Below are 23128 nucleotides of genomic sequence, written 5' to 3' on the forward strand. Positions count from 1 at the left end.
CCTCTATCGAGAAGCTCCACCAGAAGACAGGAGATGCATCATCTGCCAACAGGATGGGGTGTACAAATGTCAAGATTGTCTTGGCAAGCCACTCTATTGCACAGGCTGTTGCAGGAGTCAACATCATAGCAATCCTTTCCACTGGATCAGTCAATGGAATGGGTGATTCTTCAAGCGGAGTTGTCTAGCTCATGTGGGACTCATTATATACCTTGGCCATGATGGCAAACAATGTCCAGTGGTCACTGATCGGTGGAATTTGTTTGAAGAAGATGAACCCGAAGACCTGCTCGAGTCTGAAGATCTGCCATTTGTGTCCGGACCTGAGTTCTAGCCAAAGGAAAACACCATGGTCATTGTCAACAAGTCCGGAGTTCATTGCCTGGAGGTTCGATGCTGTGAATGTCTGAATGCCATGAGTCCGGACATTCACATGTTTTGACACAGATTTTTCCCTGCATCTTTTAACAGGCCAAAGACTGTGTTCACCTTCAGAGTGCTCAATGATTTTCTACTGGACAGCCTTGAATGCGGCACCTCGGCGATGAACTATTACAGCAAGCTCCGGCAAATGACCTCCAGCATGTTTCCACACCTTGTTCCAGTAATGCCTTACCCTTTTCATCTACTGGACATCATATTGACAAAGCACATTGCAAGGACCGATACAGAGAGCTCATGAGGGTCGCTCGACAGTGGAGGCAGTTGAAGACAATGAAATGGCATGGCTTTGGCCATCATTCTGATAACCCGAGCACAGGAGAACTCGCATTATTTTGCCCGGCATGTCCTCAGCCTGGGATTGATGTGCTGTTGTCAGAGGATGAATCTCTTGATGAGTGAGTCCTATTCTCAACCGCTATGGCCTCCATAATAATACTAGCGATCCAAGCTGGAAATACACCTAGTCATTTGTGATGGACGGAAATTTCAAAGCTGAACATCTGCATCCCATTAAGCCATTCAATGAAGTTTGGCTGTCCGATGGGCTTGGATTCATGATAGGAAAGGACAGGTATAAAATGCATCTGGCAGAGGCTGCTGACACAGTGGAAAAATCAAGCTGCAACAATCACCGGGCAGTAAATCAAGCTAATGCTGCTCAGCACAAGCTGGAGTCCACCGGTATCGGGGGAGTTGCCTGTGCCAGACACGGTTGCTTTGTCCCTCACTCCATGGTGGATTTTCAGAAAGGCAAAAGGCAAGCCACATCCACCATTCCCCATTCACAAGTTAACCATGGGTCACTTGCAGACAAATAAACATGGACTACACCCTTTGTGAGGCTTCCCGGCACAACATGGAAGGCATCACCAGGGCTGTCACCTTCTATGATATTAATTGTCAATACAACAAACACTTTCGGGTTCGGGTGGATTGAAGTTGATTTCTAGAAATGGCACCACAACTAACCATCATTCCTGGAATTGGGTTGTGGCACGTTCATGACCATCAGGACAGCTGCTATGTCCGATATGCTTCTAACTTTATTGAAGGCATTGGTCGGATCGATGGAGAGATCATGGAGATGCTATGGGCATGGCTCAATCTGATCTCCCCTGCTGCTCGGGTAATGTCATCTCCCCACCGAAAGGAATGCCTTGATTATCAGATGAATGACTCCAATTTCTGCAAGATGATTCACATGAAAAGGACTCTATGCCGGAAATACAAACTGGCTAGGAATGGCATCTTGGAAAGTGGAAAGGCATTCGACAGACTCGATGAAGCAGCACCCTCACATTTGAAGACAGAATGGTTAGCCAGGGAGAGGATAGCTCAGTCAAGCAGATTGAATGATCCTTCAGCCATGGATGAATATGAGATCAATATCAAAAAGGGTACGTTGAGCTCCATTGTCTCCATCAAGGTCCGAATTAATATTGCACTCAGCACCTAGCAAAAAGGAGATTGAGCTTAGATTGTTAGAGGAGGGTAACGCCCGCAATGCAGCACCCTCTCGCAGATCTGTGGCAACATGGATATCAACAGGGTTAGCAATTGAAGAGGCTCAGATTGCATTGCTCATTGAGGTCCAAAGGATCGGAAGAAGATCCACCAAGACACAGAGATTAGACATCGTCCATCAATGGGATCGGCTCCAAGGCCAGATAGATGGATTTGCTCAGTCTGCTCTAACACATCTCGGGGAGGGATTTGATGCAGATGATAAACCTGAGGACTTAGACATAGACATTCTAGATTATCTCGATGATGACCCGGCGGATTTCACAGAGACATCTCATACATGGACAAACTCTCCCAAGCTCACTGTAATCCCATTGCCATCAAACCTGGGGGTTGATAGATGCAGATGATGCATGGCAGAGGATCTGATTCCCCTGGAGATGTCGCTTTGTGAAGGGCAGGCCAATGATGCCCTTCACAATCTCTGCATTTACCTTTGCAACAAGGTGATCCTGTTCCGAACAACCATTAGGCAGGCCAAATCCCAGGCCCTGAAAACTTGAGCTTGGTCCCAATGTAACATATTCTATGCATTCAAAAATCTCACATCCAAGTCCTGGACGCCCAGGTCCCGAGTCCCGAATTTCGGAGGTCGGGGTTCAGAGACCCGGAGCTCGGCAACTGTGTTGGGTGTCAGGGTATCCAGAGCATTGGAGATAGCATATGTCAGTATTTTGCGTTTCATGGTTCATGTTTCGTGGTTATGGAATCGGGCATCAGGGACTCGGTATTGAGAACAGTGTTGAGTCCCAGGTCACGAGCTCCAAGTCCCGAGTGCCGAACCCCAGGGTCCTGAGTCCCGAATTTCGGAGGTCGGGGTTCAGCGACCTGGAGCTCGGCAACTGTATTCGGAGCATTGGAGATAGCATTTGTCAGTATTTTCTGTTTCATGGTTCATGTTTCATGGTTATGGAATCGGGCATCAGGGACTCGGTATTGAGAACAGTGTTGAGTCCCAGGTCATGAGCTCCAAGTCCCAAGTGCTGAACCCCGGGTCCCAAGTCCCGAATTTCGGAGGTCAGCACAGTTGCCAAGCTCCAGGTCGCGACTCGACACTGTTCTCAATACCGAGTCCCTGATGCCCGATTCCATAACCACGAAACATGAACCATGAAACGCAAAATACTGACACATGCTATCTCCAATGCTCTGGATACCCTGACACTCAACACAGTTGACAAGCTCCGGGTCTCTGAACCCCGACCTCCGAAATTCGGGACTCGGTGTAGAAACAACAATACAGAGAGGAACAAATGAAGCTCCTAACTGTATCTAAAAATGTTGTAAGGTCGCGCGTTGCCTAGTCTGCATTACCTGAGGAGACAAGTGTGTTCGACCCTAAAGGGGAAGCGAGTGCAGCAAAGATATAGAGGTACGCGCTGAAGTGAAGCGCGAGAAGGCGCAGGTGCGCGCAAGGCGTGGGAACACACGCGCATATTAGCGCGAAGCGTGGGAAAGCGCGCGCGTATGTGGAAATGATAGATAGACTAGACTTAAGTGATAATATGATGCAAGAGATGTGAGAGTGCGAGATGTAAAGGAATAGAGTTCTATTGCGACTTTCTAGGTAGTAAGTACTAGGTAAAGTGAGAGGTGAAAGTAAAAGTAAAGTAAAGTGAAAGGTAGGAAAAGTTGGAAAGTAAGTCCCTAGTACTACAGTGGCTCAAAAAAGTGTCCCAATGTTTGTAGGTTTTCATGTAATTGTGTTATTGCGAGCCAGGGTGTGAGAGTCTGACTAAGTCAAAGGGAGGTCCCAAAATGCTCCGCCTCTCGGCTACAATTATGTCCCCTATAGCGTGAGAATCCATTAACGCCGTGCGAAGATATGGCTATTTTAATTAGGTGACTCATTGGGACACTTTTTTGAGTTTGAATCAATTATACATAATCTCTATAATTCTAGTACTTTCTTTGTTGGGAATATTCTGGTTGATAACCCTGGCAATAGTTGACTTCCACAGACCAGTTTTGGAGGCAATCTGCCTGATAGATAGACCAGAGGTGGAGAGAAAAAGGATATTATCTCTTTGAGAAGAGGAAATAGACTTCATGCTGATTATGAGGGACATGATGTTATTGGAAGAGTTTATATATGTACAGGATATTAAAATGAGACCATATTGTCAATATGGGACCATTTATATATATATTTGTAAATGGTGTCATGTCTAAATGATCTGATTTTCATATTTTAATAGAAACTCAAAAAAGTGTCCCAATGAGTCACCTAATTAAAATAGCCATATTTTCGCACGGCATCAATGGATTCTCACACTATAGGGGACATAATTGTAGCCGAGAGGCGGAGCGTTTTGGGACCTCCCTTTGACTTAGTCAGATTCTCACACCCTGGCTCACAATAACACAATTACATGAAAACCTACAAACATTGGGACACTTTTTTGAGCCACTGTATGTACTGCTGGCGCTTATATAGCGCGCCTAAGCGCTGTAATGTGGAGCCGAAGCGCTACCGAGTAGGTATGTAAAGATATATATGAGTGAGAATCCATGATAAAAATAAAGACAGAACAATATGCAAATGAGAGAAATAGAAATATATGCACTAGAGGGCTTGGTGGACAGTGGATGGGTGCTTCTGGATGGCTGGCGCTATAGGGAGCTCAAGTGTGGGAACGCGCGCGTGCGCGCACATATAGATTGCGAAGCGCGTGAATGGTGCGCATTGCGCGGGAAAGCTGCGCCTCATATAGGGATAGCTGTGGGTAGCGCACAGAGTGACGCTACAAGTTCGTGCTATGTACTCCTCAGTGAAAACTTGTCATATCAGACCATGAGACACATGAGTCTCTACATCGGGACCTGGGCTTCCGGGACTTGGTATTCAGAACAGTGTCGAGTCTGGAGTCCACAATGTCAGGGCTCAGGGTTTGTCAAATGTGTATCACTGCGGGCATTTTCTCATTTTCCTCCACCAAACATCCAAAAAACATTGAATTAGAAGATAGAAATTTCTTTTTATTGTGTGTATCAAAACATTGAAAAAAAATAATGAATGTATTGAAGATTTTCTGTATGCAAGACATAATCTAAAAATGAGTCATTTTCCCTCAAGAAACAGTCTATATTTTTCATTCATCATTCCTCAAATAACAATTTACAATCATGTCAATTTTTTGGCCTCTGTTTTTCCAATGTTCTGTGTATCAAAAATCTCAATTACTTCATCCTGTTCACCATATGTTTGATCCAAGAACATTGAAAAATCATATAACAAATAATAATAAATATTTTGACAATGTTTTGTTAAGGAAAAACAAAGAAACTTTCAAACTTTCATTTGTATATTTGATAAGAGGAAATTTATGAAACATGCCCCATGTTTTGTAAGAATAAATACATAATGTTTGCAGTATATTCCTCCTGCACAACACTTGAAGAACATTTATTATATTCAGAGAAAAAAAATGAAACATGATTGCAGGATACTCTGCCTCAGAACATGCACAAATTATACATTGTTTTCTGCACACATCCAACCACAGTCATTCATTACCAGCTTCTCCCACATTCCCACTTTTCAGCATCTTCTCCTCCTCCCCAGCGCATTGATAAGCATTTTTCCCACGCGCTTTTCGAGCGGATCTCTCGCAAACTTAGGGTCATATTCCCCACGTCCGTACGATCATTTTGAGCCCTGGTTCATCGCATTTGGAGCAGTAGTTGTGGAGATATCGATTTTTTGGTGTTTTTGAGAAGTTGAGGGGAGATAAGGGTTTTCTGGGTGCTCAAAGGCCTGTCTCATCTAGCTCTTTTGGCCATTTACCATCCCTCAGTGGCTCTGTCCATTGCCCCAATCCGCTTTTTGATAGGACCAGCCCTTGTTGCCCTGCACCATACCCCTTCCTCCTCCTCCCTCTTGCACCTCCGCACTTTTCGCACTTTCACCAGCCCATTTCGCATCGAAACCCCATCGACCCTATACCCGTTTTGAAGCCCTCGGTCATGGCTTTCATTCGCGCATAACCGCTCTGTCCATCCATCCAATCAGATTTCCGATACGCCCGCACGCGCCCTCGCTATCCGCACTTCTCGCAATTTCCGCCCTTTTCCACCATTTCCCTCGTTTATCACTCAGTTCTCCACCAAACCTAGTCAACCCTATACTCATTTCGAAGCCCTCGTTCGCCTCTTTCTATCCGTCTACTCCCCATCGTCATCCATGCAACCATCATCGCGTTTTGTTCACTTTAGCATCACTGCTCCTCCAGTACTAAAAGCAAAGTCTGGGGATTATTGTTTTATTGCATTGCCTGACCCTCACTCACTGGCGCAGTTTACCTGGCATACGCGTCAAGGAAACAAAAGGTGTTTGAGGACCCCCAGGTTAGTTCTCTTAAGTTTAGCTTAGCTTTGGTTTGCATAGGCAGATGACTGGGGACAGTCATGATTTAAAGTTCCCATGAGATGTAGGGATTCATTTCTGGCTGGGCTTGTAGAGACTGTTTTTACCTTACCTTATGTTGGCACTTTTGTAGCTTACATAATCAATCAATCTTTTCACCAGTTACCAGTATGAGTCTGAGTGCTCAGTAGTTTTCTATGATATTTCCTCTCCTCTAAGCCTTGAGTCTGGTCCAGAAACCCTTTAGGGTCGAATAGCAGCTAGGTTCTGCAAGACCCAACACATTGTTCAGACTCACCATCTGAATTGTTGTACCTTCACCGGCACTCAGGACTCCCACATGTCAAGTCCCGAGGTCCAATTATCGAATACCGAGGCTTGCATCCAAATTATTCAGTCCCACATATCACTTTGCAAATGCTCAAAATTGAGTATTGAGGTCCGGATAACTATTGGTACATGGTTATCATTTGTTGGAATGTATATAGGTCACAATGCTTGCTCTTTGTTTGATCTTTCACACGCTGTATGGACCATCCACACTAGCCCATCCACATGATGGAACACCAGCGTAAATGTGAACAGCATCCCTCATATACCATGCCCAAGCAATCTGATCCCCTTCCACATCATAAACTCCATGTCTCACAATCCTTCCAGAAAACGCAATCATACAGCTGGAATTGTACTTGAACTCCAGCTGAAGGCTTGGCATTGTCATCCGAGCATTAGAATAGTTCCCCATGGTGGTGAGAATGTCAAAGCATTCAGCAATGGACATGTGGTCTCGATGATGGGGGGTTTCCTGATTGGAAATGATAGAGAGGGTGTTAAACACGGATGCCCAGTACTGCAGGGCCTCTGGCATCTGTGGCAGATCCTTGCTTACTGCTATATCTCCAAGGTTTGACAAGGTTCTCAATCCTGCCCAGTACTGCTCAGGATGCATGACTCTGAGTGCCGCGAACGTGATAGCTGCTGGCCTTGCAATGGCTTTGAGGATATTCTGGCAGGAAGGTCCCTTCAATGATGCAGATACCTCCAGATCTGACACATTCTTTGGGATTGGTGAGTATGACTGCCAGAATCACCATCTCATCAGATCCTACCTCATGTCCCTGTTGAAACCATGCCGGAGATAGATTGATGCATCTGGGAGTTGGTCCAACATCTTCCGAGCCCCAGTTGAACAATATTTGATTAGTTCGCCAATTGCCATCAGCCCTTACACTTTTTTCAAGGCTTGGAGTGAGAAAATTGGTGGCCTCCCTGATTTCCTTCTGTAGGTTCCATTAATATTCAATATCCGTTGAGTAACAATGTATATTACACACCTGGGTGGTGTCGGTCAGGGTGTCTGGGAGGTACCATGCAATGATGGCACCGGATGCATTGACAGTTGTGGCAGGTTCATCGACCAACCTTTTGCCTTCATGGCCAGGAGGACACCTCTCAAGCAACCTCGCCTCTCTATGTTCATTATGCCCGGTGTCCTTCGGGGAGATCAATTTGCTATATCTTGCAATATCCATCTGCATCTGAACTGTCATGCAGGAATTTGAATGATAAAATGAATTTTACGAATCTGCAGGAAGACCCACTGGGATTTTTACATGCCTTTATGAGTACATCAGCCAAGTGATCGCACGCCATCACCAGATCAGTGTCTAGGTTGGGGGAAGGTATGACTGGGCCTCCTCCAGTCTTCTCTGCCTTGAATTTCTGTTCAGTATATTCCCCTGCTTCATAAGTCACAGTCAGGGCCCAAGTGCGCCAGATGTTTATGCTATCAGGAGGGGAAGAGGAAGAACCATTCATGCTGGATGTTAATCTTGGGAAATCAGATGCTGAATGCTGGATGTCTGGACTTTGATGTTATAGGGGGTGGAGATAGAGAGGATCAGATAAGGGAGCCTGGGATAATTTTGGCTGTCAAAGATGTATTATTATCCATTGCTCAATGAAATACTACCTGATTGGAAGTGTGCTGGTCATCAGATATTCATTTGTCAACTCCCAGGTCCCGGAACTCAGAACTCAGTACGGTTGACCCATATTTGGGTGGTCGGAATTTGGCGTCTCATAGGGCAACACAAGCTTTGCACAGCCATGTCAGGAGATCACCTGCTGCTCTGGGAACTCGGTAACTTTGATTTATGACCTCCTCTGAGTACGGTTGACTCACATTTTGGTGGTCGGAACTTGGCTTCTCGTAGGGCAACACAAGCTTCGCACCGCGGATTCCACATTCTGCAAGACAACCTAAGCACCATCAAAGGCCATGTCAAGAGAGCACCTGCTGCTCTCTTCAGAAACATCTCAACTTTGGTTGGCCATTTAACACGGAAAGTATTAACTAAATTATGTGTTGAGTTCTGGGTCCCGGAACTCGGAACTCGGTACAGTTGACTCAAATTCTGGTGGTCAGAACTTGGCTTCTCATAGGGCAACACAAGCTTCGCACCCCAGATTCCACATTCTGCAAGACAACCTGTGCACCATCAAAAAGTATTAACTAAATTATGTGTTGAGTTCCAGGTCCCGGAACTCGGAACTCGGTACAGTTGACTCAAATTCTGGTGGTCGGAACTTGGCGTCTCATAGGGCAACACAAGCTTCGCACCGCCATATCAGGAGATCACCTGATGCTCCGGGAACTTGGTAACTTTGATTTATTACCTCCTCTGATTTGGTTGATGTACAACTACCTCAGCTCCATCATGTCTACAATTATGATACACATGGGCCCACTCATCTATATTTTATGCCACCCTCGGCCCACCCGTCTAATACAACATCCCATACAACACCCTCGGCCCACCGGTCTAATTAATATGTGTCTGGGCCCACCCATATAATACAATATTTTATAATACCCTCGGTCCACCCGTCTAATTTAATATGTATCTGGGCCCACCCATGAATGTGATAACAAGTACCTACCCATCTATCTCATACACATCTACCTTAATACACCCATCTGCATAATATCCAACTACCTCGGCCCACCCATCTACCTAATATTCATGTACATCAGCCCACTCATCTACTCTATATATTCCCTGCATGGGCCCACCCGCCTCCATCGGGAATAATTTGCCTCCCAGCCCCATCTGTCATAGTCGAGGATATTGTTATCCTGGGCCCATGGTCCGCTGGCCCGTATCATATGGGATATTATGCACGTCCATTCCCTTGTATTATACAGAGATAGGTCACTGTAATATGTGTACTACTTTCGCCTATAGCACTCCAAAATTCTACATAGACACTATATATTTTGCATACCTCCTTCTTACTTATCATACCTTTCTACCTCCGAGTAGGAGGAGGTCATTAGATATCTGTAGTTCTTCACTGAATTCAGCAAATATCATCCATTTTTATCTGAAACACTCCGAAACACTGACAGTATTCCGCCATTCACTATCCCCAACATTCTTTTCCTAACCCGACACTAACCTGATGATATCCAACGAAACCTGCCAAAACCCACTAACCCAAAACCCAAAAAACATCGGACCTGATGTTTTACATTCAGATTTGTAATTATACCTTCAGACTTCGTCTCCTGCGCTTCAGACTATCTTCCTTTTTGTATAACTAATTATTCTACTACCAACAGTTAACCCCTCAGGTCAAACACACTTGTTCTGCAAGTATAGCAGACTAGGCTGTGCTAGACCACAACTATTATATTTTGCTAGACACTCACTTCGTGTAGTGTCCAGCAAAAGTTGTTTACCTACAACAGCCTCACGCAGATGCAACAGTTCAGCTGCCTTTTCAGGTGTCAGGGTATTGAGGCGCAGAGTCTTTGTATGTAAGTGTCATCATAGAAGTAGATATAAAGTCTAATAAACTAACCTTGCCGGTCGAAGAAATCCTGCTCAGTGCAGGTGGCACCACACTTTGACATGCAACAAGTCTTGAGTCCCTTACAGGGGTTGAAACAGTCTGGCTGGTAAACTGAATGAGAACCCTGTCAGTTGAATTGATGTAACAAGAGAGGCAGACACATACTGCAGGATCATGAACCAATGGGGATGCAGATGCTTGAGATGTGGAATCAGTAAGTGCTAGTGAGCCATCATACATTGCAAACATCAGCATTGAGGGTGACAACATGAAATAAAAACAACCTGCACATCCGTGAATCTTGTATGCTTCACATTCTGATGCTTGGCTGGCCTTTTGTCGAGCCTTCTCTTGCTGTTGCAGAGCTTTGTTGGCCTGTTCACGCTGACAGTTTTCTTCGTCCTTATGAGTCTCAGCTTGCAAATGATATTCAATTAGCTACGATAATGAGAAGAATGAGAAAGGATCACTCACACATATATTGTGCCCTCTCAGTAGGATGGCGATCAGACTTTGCGACTGATGACATTAGTGTAGGTTAGAGTTGAGAGGATAAGCAAGGAATGAGATCAAAAGTGAAGAGTGCACCTTGGTCCTGATTTTGTGATAAGGTTGGTGCCAAGAATGTCTGAGGCCATGACGGGATGTCTCAGAATGTCAGAATCTGAGACACATGTTGGATTAGACACTCAATCAGGGCAAACAAATGATCTACATACCTTTGAAAACCAAGTTCCCCATGAAGTTCCACATGAACAACAAACCACAATTTTTGTCTCAAAGAGCTTGCCAGACACAAAGATGTTACCTTACATATCCAAAACACACCAGTGTGTCGCCAACAATGGGATCTCGTGGTCACTCAACAAAACATGTCCTGCAATGAACGGTCAGGCAAGGAGTCAGATATTGTCACACCCCCCAAATATGACTATGACATACCTGATAATATTGACTATGAATTTCCACAAAGAAGGGCCTAAGTTGATCCCCATGAGGTAAATGAGCACCGTTCCAAAAGGGCCAGAATCGAGGAGATAGCAGACAATAATGAGCCTGGCAGATTTGCCGAAGTGTACCCAGGGTGAGTTGCAGATGTGTTGTGAGTTGGGAAGACCAATTTGAAGAAATCCGGGTGAACCAGATTGATATGGGCCTGGAGGGGAGTCCATGGTATCCATTCAATGATGAGAAGGAGTGGGGACTTGCAGAGTGGATGACGAAGAGTGTTAATAAAACTGCTACAGATGAATTTCTCAAACTTGCCATTGTAAGTCCCAATGATGTCTCCTCTCCAAAGCACCTAGTAACACAAAACACCTTAGACTAGAAATCACACTCAGCCTAGTTTTATGAGCACCTACACATTTTAGAAGAGACTTGACAAACTTCCAAAAGGTGCTGGCTGGACCAGTGACATCGTCACATCAACAGGTGATCGAAGAAATGGCAATGATGAGCTACTCACCGAAAATCATGAACTTTGGTGCCAGGACCCTGTAGAGTGTGTGCACAAGCTGATTGGGAATCCTGCATTTGAGGAGTACCTTGGGTATGTGCTGGAGAAAGTGTTTGCTGATACTGAAGGCAAAACACAAGTCTATGATGAGATGTGGACAGATGATTGGTGGTGGAATATGCAGGTTAGTTGAGCAAAAGTTTGAAGATAGATAGCATTGACTAACCATAAGTTATAGCAACATCTTCCAGCTGGTGCTGTTGTGGCACTGATGATCCTTGCATCCGACAAAACAAACTTGACCTGTTTTCATGGGGATAAAGCTGCCTGGCCGGTATATCTCACTGTCAGAAATATCCAGAAGGATGTCCGTTGTCAGCCATCAAAACATGCTACAGTGCTGATAGGATACTTACCTATCTCCAAAATGCTCCATTTCAAAGATGATGAAGGACATCAATTGGGTCACTATTGGCTATTCCATAACTGCATGCATTTGGTCATGGAACCACTCATTGAGGCTGGTCATAGTGGAGTTGAGATGATCTGCACTGATTGGAACATTCATTGGATATTTCCAATTCTTGTGGCATACATCGCAGATCACCCTGAGCAATGTCTCATTGCATGCTGTAAAGAAAACCACTGCCCCCATTGTGTTGTAAGACCAAATCAATGAGGAGACCACCACAATTCACCTCTCCAAAATGTTGATAAGACTCACACAACTCTCAGATGCCATTAAAATGGAGAAGACCCTCACCTCTTTGAAGATCAAGGCCTTTGTGCAATCCATTATCCTTTCTGGGTGTATCTCCCACACACCAATATTTTTCATGCATCACTCCCGATATCCCCCACCAGTTACACAAGGGAGTGTTCAAAGATCACATTGTTAGCTGGTGTGCTAGCATTATGTCTGACTCTGAATTTGATGCACGGTTTCAAGTGATGTCCAAGTTCCATGGACTATGTCATTTCAAGTGGGGAATTTCAACCATCTCTCAATGGACTTGCACCGAGCATAAAGGGATGCAGCATGTCATTTTAGGTTTCATTGCAGGTGCTGTGGAACCCCACATGTTTCAGGTTGCGTGCACTGTCCTTGATTTTATTTACTATGCACAGTATCAAGCCCACACGGACATGACCCTCATGTGAATGCAAGATGCACTAGATATTTTTCATGCCAACAAGGAAGTTTTTGTTGAGCTGGGCCTGCGGGAACACTTCAATATTCCCAAAGTCCATTCTATGTGCCACTATGTGCAAGCTATTCATTCTTTGGGCAGCTTGGATGGGTTCAACTCAGAAAGCCCCAAACGACTACATATTGACTGTGCGAAGGATGCTTATCAAGCAAGCAACAAAGTTGATTATATCGCACAGATGACTCACTGGCTCAAACTTCAAGAGGCCATATTTCACCATGGTATCTACCTCCAATGGACTGCCTCCCAAAGTGACCAACCATTCGACTTGGATGCACTCAAGGATCAGGATGAGGACCATGAGGCTGCAGGCTTGGAGAGTGGGACTGCAGACTCATTACTGTCTCAATTTATTCCATCTGGTTTGCTTACCTCACATGGCTACCATGTTGCCAAGAGCTGCCCTTTTCCAAATGTGTCCATTGTAGAGACTAATATCCCTGTGGCCTTGCAGGGATCTAAAATCCCATTGTTAATATCACTTCCCGACATAGCGCGACTCATATCTCACACAGTGTGCTCAAGCGCTTCGTCGGCCGCTTGCAAGCACCAGCGCTCCGGTCACTCCTTAGTCGCGCATCAGCGTGCACATCCTCAGTTCCGTCGCACGTCCTCCGTCCATCCATTCCATGTCCGTTCGGTTCATTGGTGCATATTCCAATTCTATTTTCATTAATTCTGACATATCTCCAGCGCTTATGGCCATGTTTCATATGTTTTCCATTATGGACCCTTATTACATATTATCTCACATCTGCTTCACTTCTCGGTTCGCTTTAGCGCTTGACAGCGCTTAACATTACTTAGTATATATAGACGCGCATAAACTGTGTAATGACTATCTTTTTCTGCCCACACATCGTTGGACTATAAGTCTAAGTTATCCTCTAAAAACTCAAAAGTATCTAAGTACAATACGAGCGCCGCCGCCGTACATTACTAGAAACTCTGTCCATTAGTATTCTGACTCATTAAGAGTCGCTGCGCTCCACCACCTGCACACGCACCGCTTCTGCTTAAGTGCGCGCTTCCGTTATATCTATCGTCAGCCGCTATCGCTCATCGGCGCTCCACATCGCTTTCGCTCGCTCGTGCTTCGCTCATCGTCGCGCGCCTTACCAGGCTTGATCAAGTGCCCGGTTCAGTGTTTCCCTCCGTTTTATACACTTAGAGGAACCTTCTCAGTAGCAATCCCCTTGGGCCAACATATATCTCGCTCACCGAGGACTACTTGAGTGATCTCATACCACCTATATTCACCCACTTCCCATTCCTCTTCTACAACTGGAGCCCACCGCGAGGGGATCATCTGAGAAAACCGGTAGGTTACTCAGGCCTACTAAAGAACGTGTCGCAAGAAACGAAGTCTTGGAAGAATTCCGAAGAGCGGTCGCCTCTTCGCGCTTATCCACCATTCAGGAAATTTTGACTCCGGTCAAATATAACTGGCCACGGAACTTCTCAGAGCCGACGCACCCCGACTTATCCCTATTAACACCAAACCCGTTTGTGCCCACGTCGCCGGTCATGCCATCGCCCAGAGAATCAGTACATGGTGAATCCTCGGACGACTTCAAATCACACGACCATCCCTGCAACTTACTGCCCGGCGCATTTGTTGAATCGCCTAAAAATCCCCTAGACCCGAACTTTATTCCCTTGTCTCCGCTTACCCCGCTAACCATATCTAGCATGACCGTAAGAGAAGAACCGTCATCTTGGATACACGCGCCACCAGCAAGCGCAGCACCTATTGTGAAAACAGAACAAACAGAACCTCTAATCGGGCCGAACTCTATTCGGAACCGCGCCGCCATATTTATCCCTCAGTTCAGTCATATTCTGCGCAAAGTTCCGTTTCTTCGTTTTCTCATCACATCGTTTCCGAGCAGTCCGCGCATTATGCGCATTTATCGTCCACCTGTTCCATTATTGATAAGGCGTCTATCGACACCTTCAATTCTTATTATTATTATGATCGCGCACTTCACGCGCTGGTATATAAACCAGTCACGAAGAAAGTACGAACGGTGCCTACCACTATGCCGCCAGAGTATAGGATAGTGCGCCAGTTACCTGAAGACCCGCTCGCCAGGTTACCCGATTTACCGACTCACCCCCCAGAATTCACACCAAGAACCCGCTTTACACGCGAGCATGCAGAAAAGCTAGACTTAGACCCGGCCAATTGGCTGTGGCCCGAAGAGCTCAAGTTGATAACTTGGCTCGTTAAGGCTCACGAACTCGCATTTGCTTGGGGCGCCTCGGAGCGGGGATGCCTCAATGAAATGTATTTCCCGCCCTATAAGATTCCGACAGTGCCGCACACTCCATGGTCACAGCGCAATATCCCGATCCCACCTGCAATCACCGGTGAAGTCATTCGCATTATCAAGGAAAAGATTTCATCAGGAGTATATGAGCCATCAACGGCTGCCTATCGCTCACGCTGGTTTTGTGTTGTCGAAAAGGACGGCCATTTGCTGCGCTTAGTCCATGACCTACAGCCGCTGAATGAAGTTACCATTCGCAACACGTCGGTTCCGCCATTTCCAGATTTCTTGGCTGAAATGTTCGCCGGATACGCAGTATATGCGATGTTGGATTTGTACGCCGGGTACGATCAGCGCGTGCTGCATGTAGACTCGCGCGACATGACAACCTTCGGGATGCCCCTAGGACCACACCGCTTAACAACGCTTCCGCAAGGACATGCTAACGCCGTTCAGGTTTACCAAGGCGACACGGCCTTTATTTTACAGGACGAAATCCCCAAGTACACGTCACCGTTCATTGACAATGTACCAATCAAGTCGGTCAATACCCGATATCAGCGCGAGGATGGCTCTTATGAGACCATACCCGAAAACCCCAGCATTAGGCGCTTCATCTGGGAACACCGTATAGTGGTCAATCGCATTTTACAGCGCCTAGAAAATGTCGGCGCGACGGTATCCACGACCAAGTTCGTATTAGCCGCGCCATCCGCAACCATTGTCGGTCACAAGTGTACTTTTGAAGGGAGGATACCCGACGAGTCCAAAGTACAAAAGATTCGTGATTGGCCTGAACCGAAGAACCAGTCGCAAGTGCATGGGTTCCTAGGTACATGCGGTGTCTTGCGAATTTTCATCCGTAACTTCTCGTGCATCGCACGCCCGCTGATTAACCTAACCAAGAAAGATGTCCTGTTCGAGTTTGGCGAAGAGCAACGTCAAGTGATGCAAACGCTGAAGGATTCCATCCTAGATTCACCTGCGCTTCGGCGGATAGATTACGAAAGCGGCCGAGAAGTCATCCTAGCAGTTGATACTTCGTGCGTCGCGATCGGGTATATTTTGCTACAAGTTGGCGAGGATGGCAAGCGCTATCCCAATCGGTTCAGATCAATTGCGCTCAACGAGGTGGAAAGCCGCTACTCCCAAGTGAAACTCGAGCTTTACGGCTTGTATCGCGCGCTACGTGCAGTACGCGTATATATATTCGGCATTGTCAACTTAATGGTTGAGGTCAACACGAAGTATATCAAAGGTATGATCAATAATCCCGATTTGCAACCCAACACGACCATCAATCGGTGGATCGTGGGTATTCTTCTATTTCAATTTAATCTCGTTCATGTACCCGCAGCGAAGCACGCTGGCATAGATGGTCTCTCAAGGAGACCGCGCACTGACGATGATCCAGAAGAAGATGACGATCACGAGGATTGGATTGACCACGCTTACTCATTTGGCTTTGCGATCTTGAACAATAGGACGCTCCAAGTAGAGTCGGCCAGTGCCAAATATGATTTAACCGCGCTGTAGAGACTAATATCTCTGTGGCCTTGCAGGGATCTAAAATCCCATTGTTACTATCACTTCCCAACATAGCGCGACTCATATCTCACACAGTGCGCTCAAGCGCTTCGTTGGCCGCTCGCAAGTGCCAGCACTCCGGTCACTCCTTAGTCGCGCATCCTCGGTTCCGTCGCACATCCTCCGTCCATCCATTCCATGTCCGTTCGGTTCATTGGTGCATATTCCGATTCTATTTTCATTGATTCTAACATATCTCTGGCGCTTATGGCCATATTTCATATGTTTTCCATTATGGATCCTTATTACATATTATCTCGTGTCCGCTTCACTTCTCGGTTCGCTTTAGCGCTTGACAGCACTTAACATTACTTAGTATATATAGACGCGCATAAACTGTGTAATGACTATCTTTTTCTGCCCACACATCGTTGGACTATAAGTCTAAGTTATCCTCTAAAAACTCAAAAATATCTAAGTACAATATGAGCGCTGCCGCCGTACATTACTAGAAACTCTGTCCATTAGTATTCTGACTCATTAAGAGTCGCTGCGCTCCACCACCTGCACACGCACCGCTTCTGCTTAAGCGCGCGCTTCCATTATAAGTCACGCGTCGACATCTATCATCAGCCGCTATCGCTAATCGGCGCTTCACGTTGCCTTCGCTCGCTTGCGCTTCGCTCATCGTCGCGCGCCTTACCAGGCTTGACCAAGCGTCTGGTTCAGTGTTTCCCTCCGTTTTATACACCTAGAGGAACCTTCTCAGTAGCAATCCCCTTGGGCCGACGTATATCTCGCTCACCAAGGACTACTTGAGTTATCTCATACCCCCTATATTCACTCACTTCCCATTCCTCTTCTACAGCGCATATGATGCCGTTCACACAGCCACCGAGGCGCCTACCTGTCTTACAAACCTTCCTTGATGTTACAGAGCCGCTACAAGATGACCTGCAGATCCCGCGTTCCGAGAAAGCACAAGCGCTCGATAGGCGCATGGTACTGATAGAATGTTTCCTACTCAATCGCAAAAGACCCACTGAATTTACAGATGATGCATTCACCGTGTTCGTTAGCCACGCAGCGCGCTTCTTCGTTCTGGAAGATAACCTTTGGCGCCGCAAAGCAAACGGCAAGCACCAGATTGTGGTAAAGCTGCATAAGCGCTACCAAATTCTGAAGCAAGCGCACGACGATCTAGGGCATAAGGGAATATACGCTGTTCACTCGCGGCTGCTACTGCGGTTTTGGTGGCTGCACATCGATGACAATATCAAATGGTATACGCACACATGCCACGAGTGCCAGACCAGGCAATCGCTCAAGCCTCATGTTCCGCCGATGGTACCGACGCCCAGAGGGTTGTTCCACAGGGTGCACATTGACACCATGAAAATGCCGAAAGCGGGCGGATATGAGTATCTAGTGCAAGCGCGCTGCGCACTTACGTCATATCCCGAATTGCGCATGTTGCGCAAGGAGAATACGAAGTCGCTTATGGCCTTCATATATGAAGAACTCCTATGCCGATGGGGCCCTATCACGGAGATTATGATTATTACTGACAATGTGCCCGCTTATAGATTAGCCACCGACATGCTCGCAGAGCGGTACAATATCCATCCGATCTGCATATTGCCTTATAATTCACAAGCGAACAGTATAGTAGAGCGCTGCCACTGTGATGTCCGGGAGGCCATCATTAAAACTTGCGATGGAGATGATACTCATTGGTATCAAGTTGTTCACTCGGTATTTTGGGCCGAGCGCGTCACCGTGCATCGCGCGACGGGTTTATCGCCCTATTTTATGGTGCACGGCATAGAGCCAATCTTCCCTTTCAATCTAACAGAAGCAACATTCTTAGCGCCAATGCTAGCGCACGCGGTGTTTAGTACCACAGAACTCATTGCATGGCGCACATGCCAGTTGCAGAAGCACATAGATGATCTCACCGCTATTAGGGATAAGGTAATGAAGGCGCGCTTCACGTCTGTTCGCGACTTTGAGAAGCGCTTTCGTGTGACTATCCACGACTATGATCATGCGCCCGGCACCTTAGTACTGGTGCGCAATTCGAAGGTTGAGTACGAGCTCAGCAAGAAGACGAAGCCGCGATACTTGGGACCAATGATAATAGTGCACCGCATGAAAGGAGGCTCATATCTGCTGGCCGAGTTGGACGGCGCTATCTCTAAATTGTGCTATGCAGCGTTCCGTGTCATTCCCTATTTCCCGCGCAGCAATGAGCGCATTATGGTGACAAGCGTCACTGGTAAAGACGACGAGACCCTTGATCATTTAGCCGACAAAGATGTCAAAGAACCCGACGAAGACGAACCCAAGCGCACGTCCGACGCATAGCACTTATCCACTTCCCGTATATCAATTGACACTCTCACACACATATCTGCACATAACCGCCATCGCCCTGCTCAACAAATCAACAAAAACAAAATATAAAACAAAAACAACTGCCAAAACATACCATAGATTTCTATTCTCTCCATTTTACCCCGGGTTTCGGCCGGTGACCTCAGTTTCTCTTATTATGTCTCATAACACACGCATTGCATTGAACATACACCCAACAGACTCTATCCTATACAGCTGATTGGCTGACAATCAACCGCCAAGTACATATATATTCAAAAAATAAGTTATAATAGAAGCGCGCGCATAACCGCCCATAGACCTTCCATTTCAAACGCGCGTAGCCGCACTGCACCCATTATACTCATAGAATTATACACCTACAGCACCTAATATCAAGCGATGCACAGGGTATAATAACGGAATAGATGCGACAGGACGCCCGATGAAGAAAAGACAAGCGCACAGCTTGCGCAACCGCCGTATTTTCTTATGACTCTATGCTACTTCACGCGCTTACCCAGATTTCTCTTACCTTATTAGGCCGGCGAACTGATTTGGACATGGAAATGGAATTAGGACGGACACAGGACTGGACGTGACAGGATATTATCATAAGGCGCACCAGGCGCCGCTCTGCTGGGAGACTCTATAGTACAGGCACGCTGGCGCCAACAAGGACTCTAAGCTAAAAGAAGACATTCCATATACCGCTACTTCTTATCCTCTAGCATCTCCGCGATTTCTTTCTCCCAAGCGCCCCAATCGCGCCCCATGCAGTAAATGTGATTGCTCATCGCTAATACCTCCGCCTCCTGCACACGGCTATGCTGCCGCATATCTACGACTACCCCCTTCCACTTCGCCACCTCGGCTTCCAGCTCAGTGTTTTGAATCCACAGTTGAGCGGCCTCAATCCGAGACTTGTCCAACTGCGCCGCTAAGTCAAGGCGAGGACACTTAGGCACCGGCGCAGGACGGGAAGCGAGAGGACGCTTCGCACGTTGAACGACAATAGTCTTGCCACCAACGGCGGCATCCTCATCGACGGTCGACTCACCGACGATTTCCACGTCCGATGAACCGACATTGGGCACAGTATCAGTCACCGAACCCGGCACTGGTCCAGCGACAGGGGGAGGTGTCTTGCCCTTTGGGGCAGGCGCAGGAACAGGTGTTTTCGCCTTAGGCGCGGCCGGCACAGCCACCTTGGGTTTCGGCACAGCCGGCGCGCGTTCCTTTGAGTTGGCGACAAGGCAAAGGAGAAAAAAAGAGAAAAGGAAACATACCAAAGGAGTAGCCCTTCTTGGCCTTGGTGCATCCCTTGCATCGCAGGTTGCCATCGACCAGGACACAAGGGATCTCAGTAGTCGCGCACCGTGTGCACGGGATGTCCAGGTGCGTAATCACTGGCGTCGTGGTAATATGACCGCCGAGACGCTAGTAAGAACAAGTTAGCAAAAAAGGGGAGACATGAGAAAGAAGAAACTTACTGGACGGCCCATATCAGTCACCTCCTCAGAGGCCGCCTTCTCAGCCATCTTCGAAACTTCCAGCGCTTTCTCCTTCTCCAAATGCACCTGACGCGCGGTCGGCACAGGTTCCACAGCCTTCTCCTTCCAAGCCTTAATGGCTTTGTAAAGGGCCTTAGCGGCAACCTTGCCAGCGGCAAGATCGACCGCTTCCGCATCGCTGAGGGACAGATGTACCTCAGCGGTGCGCGCCTGGTCAAACAGCGAACTCATGTCGCCCTAAGAAAAGTTATATTAGTGATCAGTAAGTGGCACATCAATCATAAAAACTCACCATAGCCCACTCCCAAGCGTGAAGCCAGGACTCCTGGTCTTTGAGGAGCTCCGGTTTCGGAGGAGGACTGGTCTTCACCGAGATGCGCATCGTGCTTAGCGTCACCACCCAAGACCGACAGATCCGGTCGGCAACAGTTTCCTGCGGCTCCTTCGGAGTCACGTCGTCGAGAGTGGCGTCATCGACGGACGTGTTGCCTTCGTCTTGAGGGCGCTCCTCAGGTTCAGGTGAGGGAGAGGGAGACGCAGTAAGCATAGCAGGGTTGAATGGGATGGAAGACAGGATGGTAGGAAGTGATGAAGAGATTATCGCTGTCCTGCATGATATGGGAATCATGCAGAACACATACATGACACATGATCCCACATATCTATAGTCTGTTAGCTTTGTCCTCAGACTACACAAAAAATAAATGTACTTTGAGTATAGACTCAAGTGCAACAGATAGCTTTGTGTGCTCCAATCACACAAAAAAGTACAGTGTTTTTGAAGAAAAGTCAAATATGATGGAGAAATCATATATTGACATAGTCCAAGTAATGGGTGTATAAAAGCTTAGGTTATTACCTAACATTTGGCTTATTTACTTTGACTACAAATAACCAAGGAGAAAAGTTAAAAGCCTACAAAAACCCTATCAAAAAGGCCCATGTTTTGCTTTGTTTTCTTTTATGATTATTCCTACCTTATTTTCTCTATGTTTTTCTTTCATCTCTTTACCTATATGATTCACTGACATCTCAGATGCATCATAAAACGTACCTGCAAGGTATGATGTCATGATGATGTCATATGGCTCCACAGATAGTTCTGGCCTATTCTGTTGGTTTCTCTGATGTCATAGTGATGTCATTGGATGCTAGAATGTTCTGCTCCACCTAGCTCCACAAATGCTCCACAAATGCTCCACAATGAGATCATTTATGATGCAATTCTGATGTCATTCCTCTTTTCAATCTTATTTCTTGGTACTATACAGTTTCTCTCATCTCATGTATAAAGGAGAGCCAATCTCCACCCAAAAATATAAGAATTCATTTTTCTTTCAAATACCTGAGAGAAATCCCCCTCACATTCTTCCACTTTCCCTGACATTGACACTTTGTGTTAGCCAGAAAGTGCAGACCAAGTAACTAGACTTGTTCTGAGATCATTTTATCCTTTTCTTGACTGTACCTGTACTGCTTAGTGTGCATCTGACATATGTTTCAGAGGACTAGGAGTATCAAGTCAAGCCAATTTATCTGTGCCTGCAGATTCCTTTGTTGGACTATCTGCATACATATTTTCAAGTTGTATAACTCGTAGTTGTACACATCCATTGTATTATTGTAGTTGTATAACACACGGTTGGTTATACACTATCATCCTATTATTTTGGATATATCCTTTGTGCTTTACTTCAAAGGAGTCCAAACCAGCATCTTTGTTTTGTATCACGCAGTCATACAAATCTCTTCATTTCCCATCAACAAGTCCTTACATATTTAGACGGGGAAAATTCTAGCAATATCTGCTACATCCAGTTGCAACCAGTTGCACAACAGTACGCACATCACATCACTTATCTGTCTAGTCAAGAAAAAAGACTAGAGAGACTTATTTGTGTCAAGCATTTTTTTTCATCTAGCCATAGGAGAGGCTAGATATTTCTCTGCAAGGTCTATATTATCTGTCTTGTCAGATAAAGTTAGATTTCTCTTGTAGAACATCTACTGTTCTAGGTAGAATCACACCACCGGGCTGTATAGCAGGTAACCTCCCACGAACGACGTGTTATCTACCACGAAAGAAGAAAAGTCGTAGACCGCGAACTTGAGGTTGTTTGGCAGCATCTAGTCTTATCAAAAGTGTAATTGTGGTGTCATTGCCTTTTGACCACTTTTATATAAGACACCTCAAGTAAGAAGACATCGCAAGGATGCGATGGATAATTGAATTGAAGAAGAGAAGCGCGACGCGAGGCCGGTTCTTTTATGCCCGAAACGAACCACATTATGTCAGCACAATAGCGCTCGCAGTCCACAGCTCGCAAAACTCCGGTGGACCGTTCCACATACGCTTTCAGCGCGTTCTACCCACGATCATGTGACTTTCCTCATCGAAATTTTGCTAAGTCCAGCCGCCCCTATATGTATACACTGACTGGGGACAGTCAGAAGCTAAGTTCCTATGAGATGTAGAGACTAATATTCCTGTGGCCTTGCAGGGATCTAAAATCCCATTGTTAATATCACTTCCTGACATAGCGCGACTCATATCTCACACAGTGCGCTCAAGCGCT

The 23128-nt window shown here is 46.2% G+C and overlaps 4 protein-coding genes across 4 annotated transcripts; 3 read left to right on the plus strand and 1 right to left on the minus strand.

The window, feature by feature from the left end:
- Nucleotides 1-349: 349 nt before the first annotated feature.
- On the plus strand, nt 350-1262 carry F5891DRAFT_1129291 (uncharacterized protein; the record flags this gene model as incomplete). Its single annotated transcript, XM_041364376.1, has 4 exons — nt 350-435; nt 472-604; nt 661-807; nt 909-1262. The coding sequence occupies 4 exons, from the start codon at nt 350-352 to the stop codon at nt 1260-1262; spliced, it is 720 nt and encodes a 239-aa protein (XP_041224423.1).
- A 323-nt stretch (nt 1263-1585) lies between these two features.
- On the plus strand, nt 1586-1934 carry F5891DRAFT_913491 (uncharacterized protein; the record flags this gene model as incomplete). Its single annotated transcript, XM_041373663.1, has 2 exons — nt 1586-1841; nt 1894-1934. Coding segments are annotated over 2 exons (297 nt in total), but the record flags the coding sequence as incomplete, so codon positions are not given.
- A 7702-nt stretch (nt 1935-9636) lies between these two features.
- On the minus strand, nt 9637-10945 carry F5891DRAFT_981510 (uncharacterized protein; the record flags this gene model as incomplete). Its single annotated transcript, XM_041377118.1, has 9 exons — nt 9637-9691; nt 9797-9857; nt 10050-10149; nt 10202-10303; nt 10358-10413; nt 10477-10630; nt 10667-10703; nt 10781-10856; nt 10912-10945. 9 exons carry the CDS (start codon nt 10943-10945, stop codon nt 9637-9639), a joined length of 675 nt encoding a protein of 224 aa, XP_041224425.1.
- Nucleotides 10946-11802: 857 nt separating this feature from the next.
- On the plus strand, nt 11803-12330 carry F5891DRAFT_1129292 (uncharacterized protein; the record flags this gene model as incomplete). Its single annotated transcript, XM_041364377.1, has 2 exons — nt 11803-11835; nt 11890-12330. The coding sequence occupies 2 exons, from the start codon at nt 11803-11805 to the stop codon at nt 12328-12330; spliced, it is 474 nt and encodes a 157-aa protein (XP_041224426.1).
- Between the last annotated feature and the right edge of the window lie 10798 nt (nt 12331-23128).

The sequence above is a fragment of the Suillus fuscotomentosus genome (genome assembly GCF_016647785.1).
Source record: "Suillus fuscotomentosus strain FC203 chromosome Unknown F5891scaffold_36, whole genome shotgun sequence".
NCBI lineage: Eukaryota > Fungi > Basidiomycota > Agaricomycetes > Boletales > Suillaceae > Suillus > Suillus fuscotomentosus.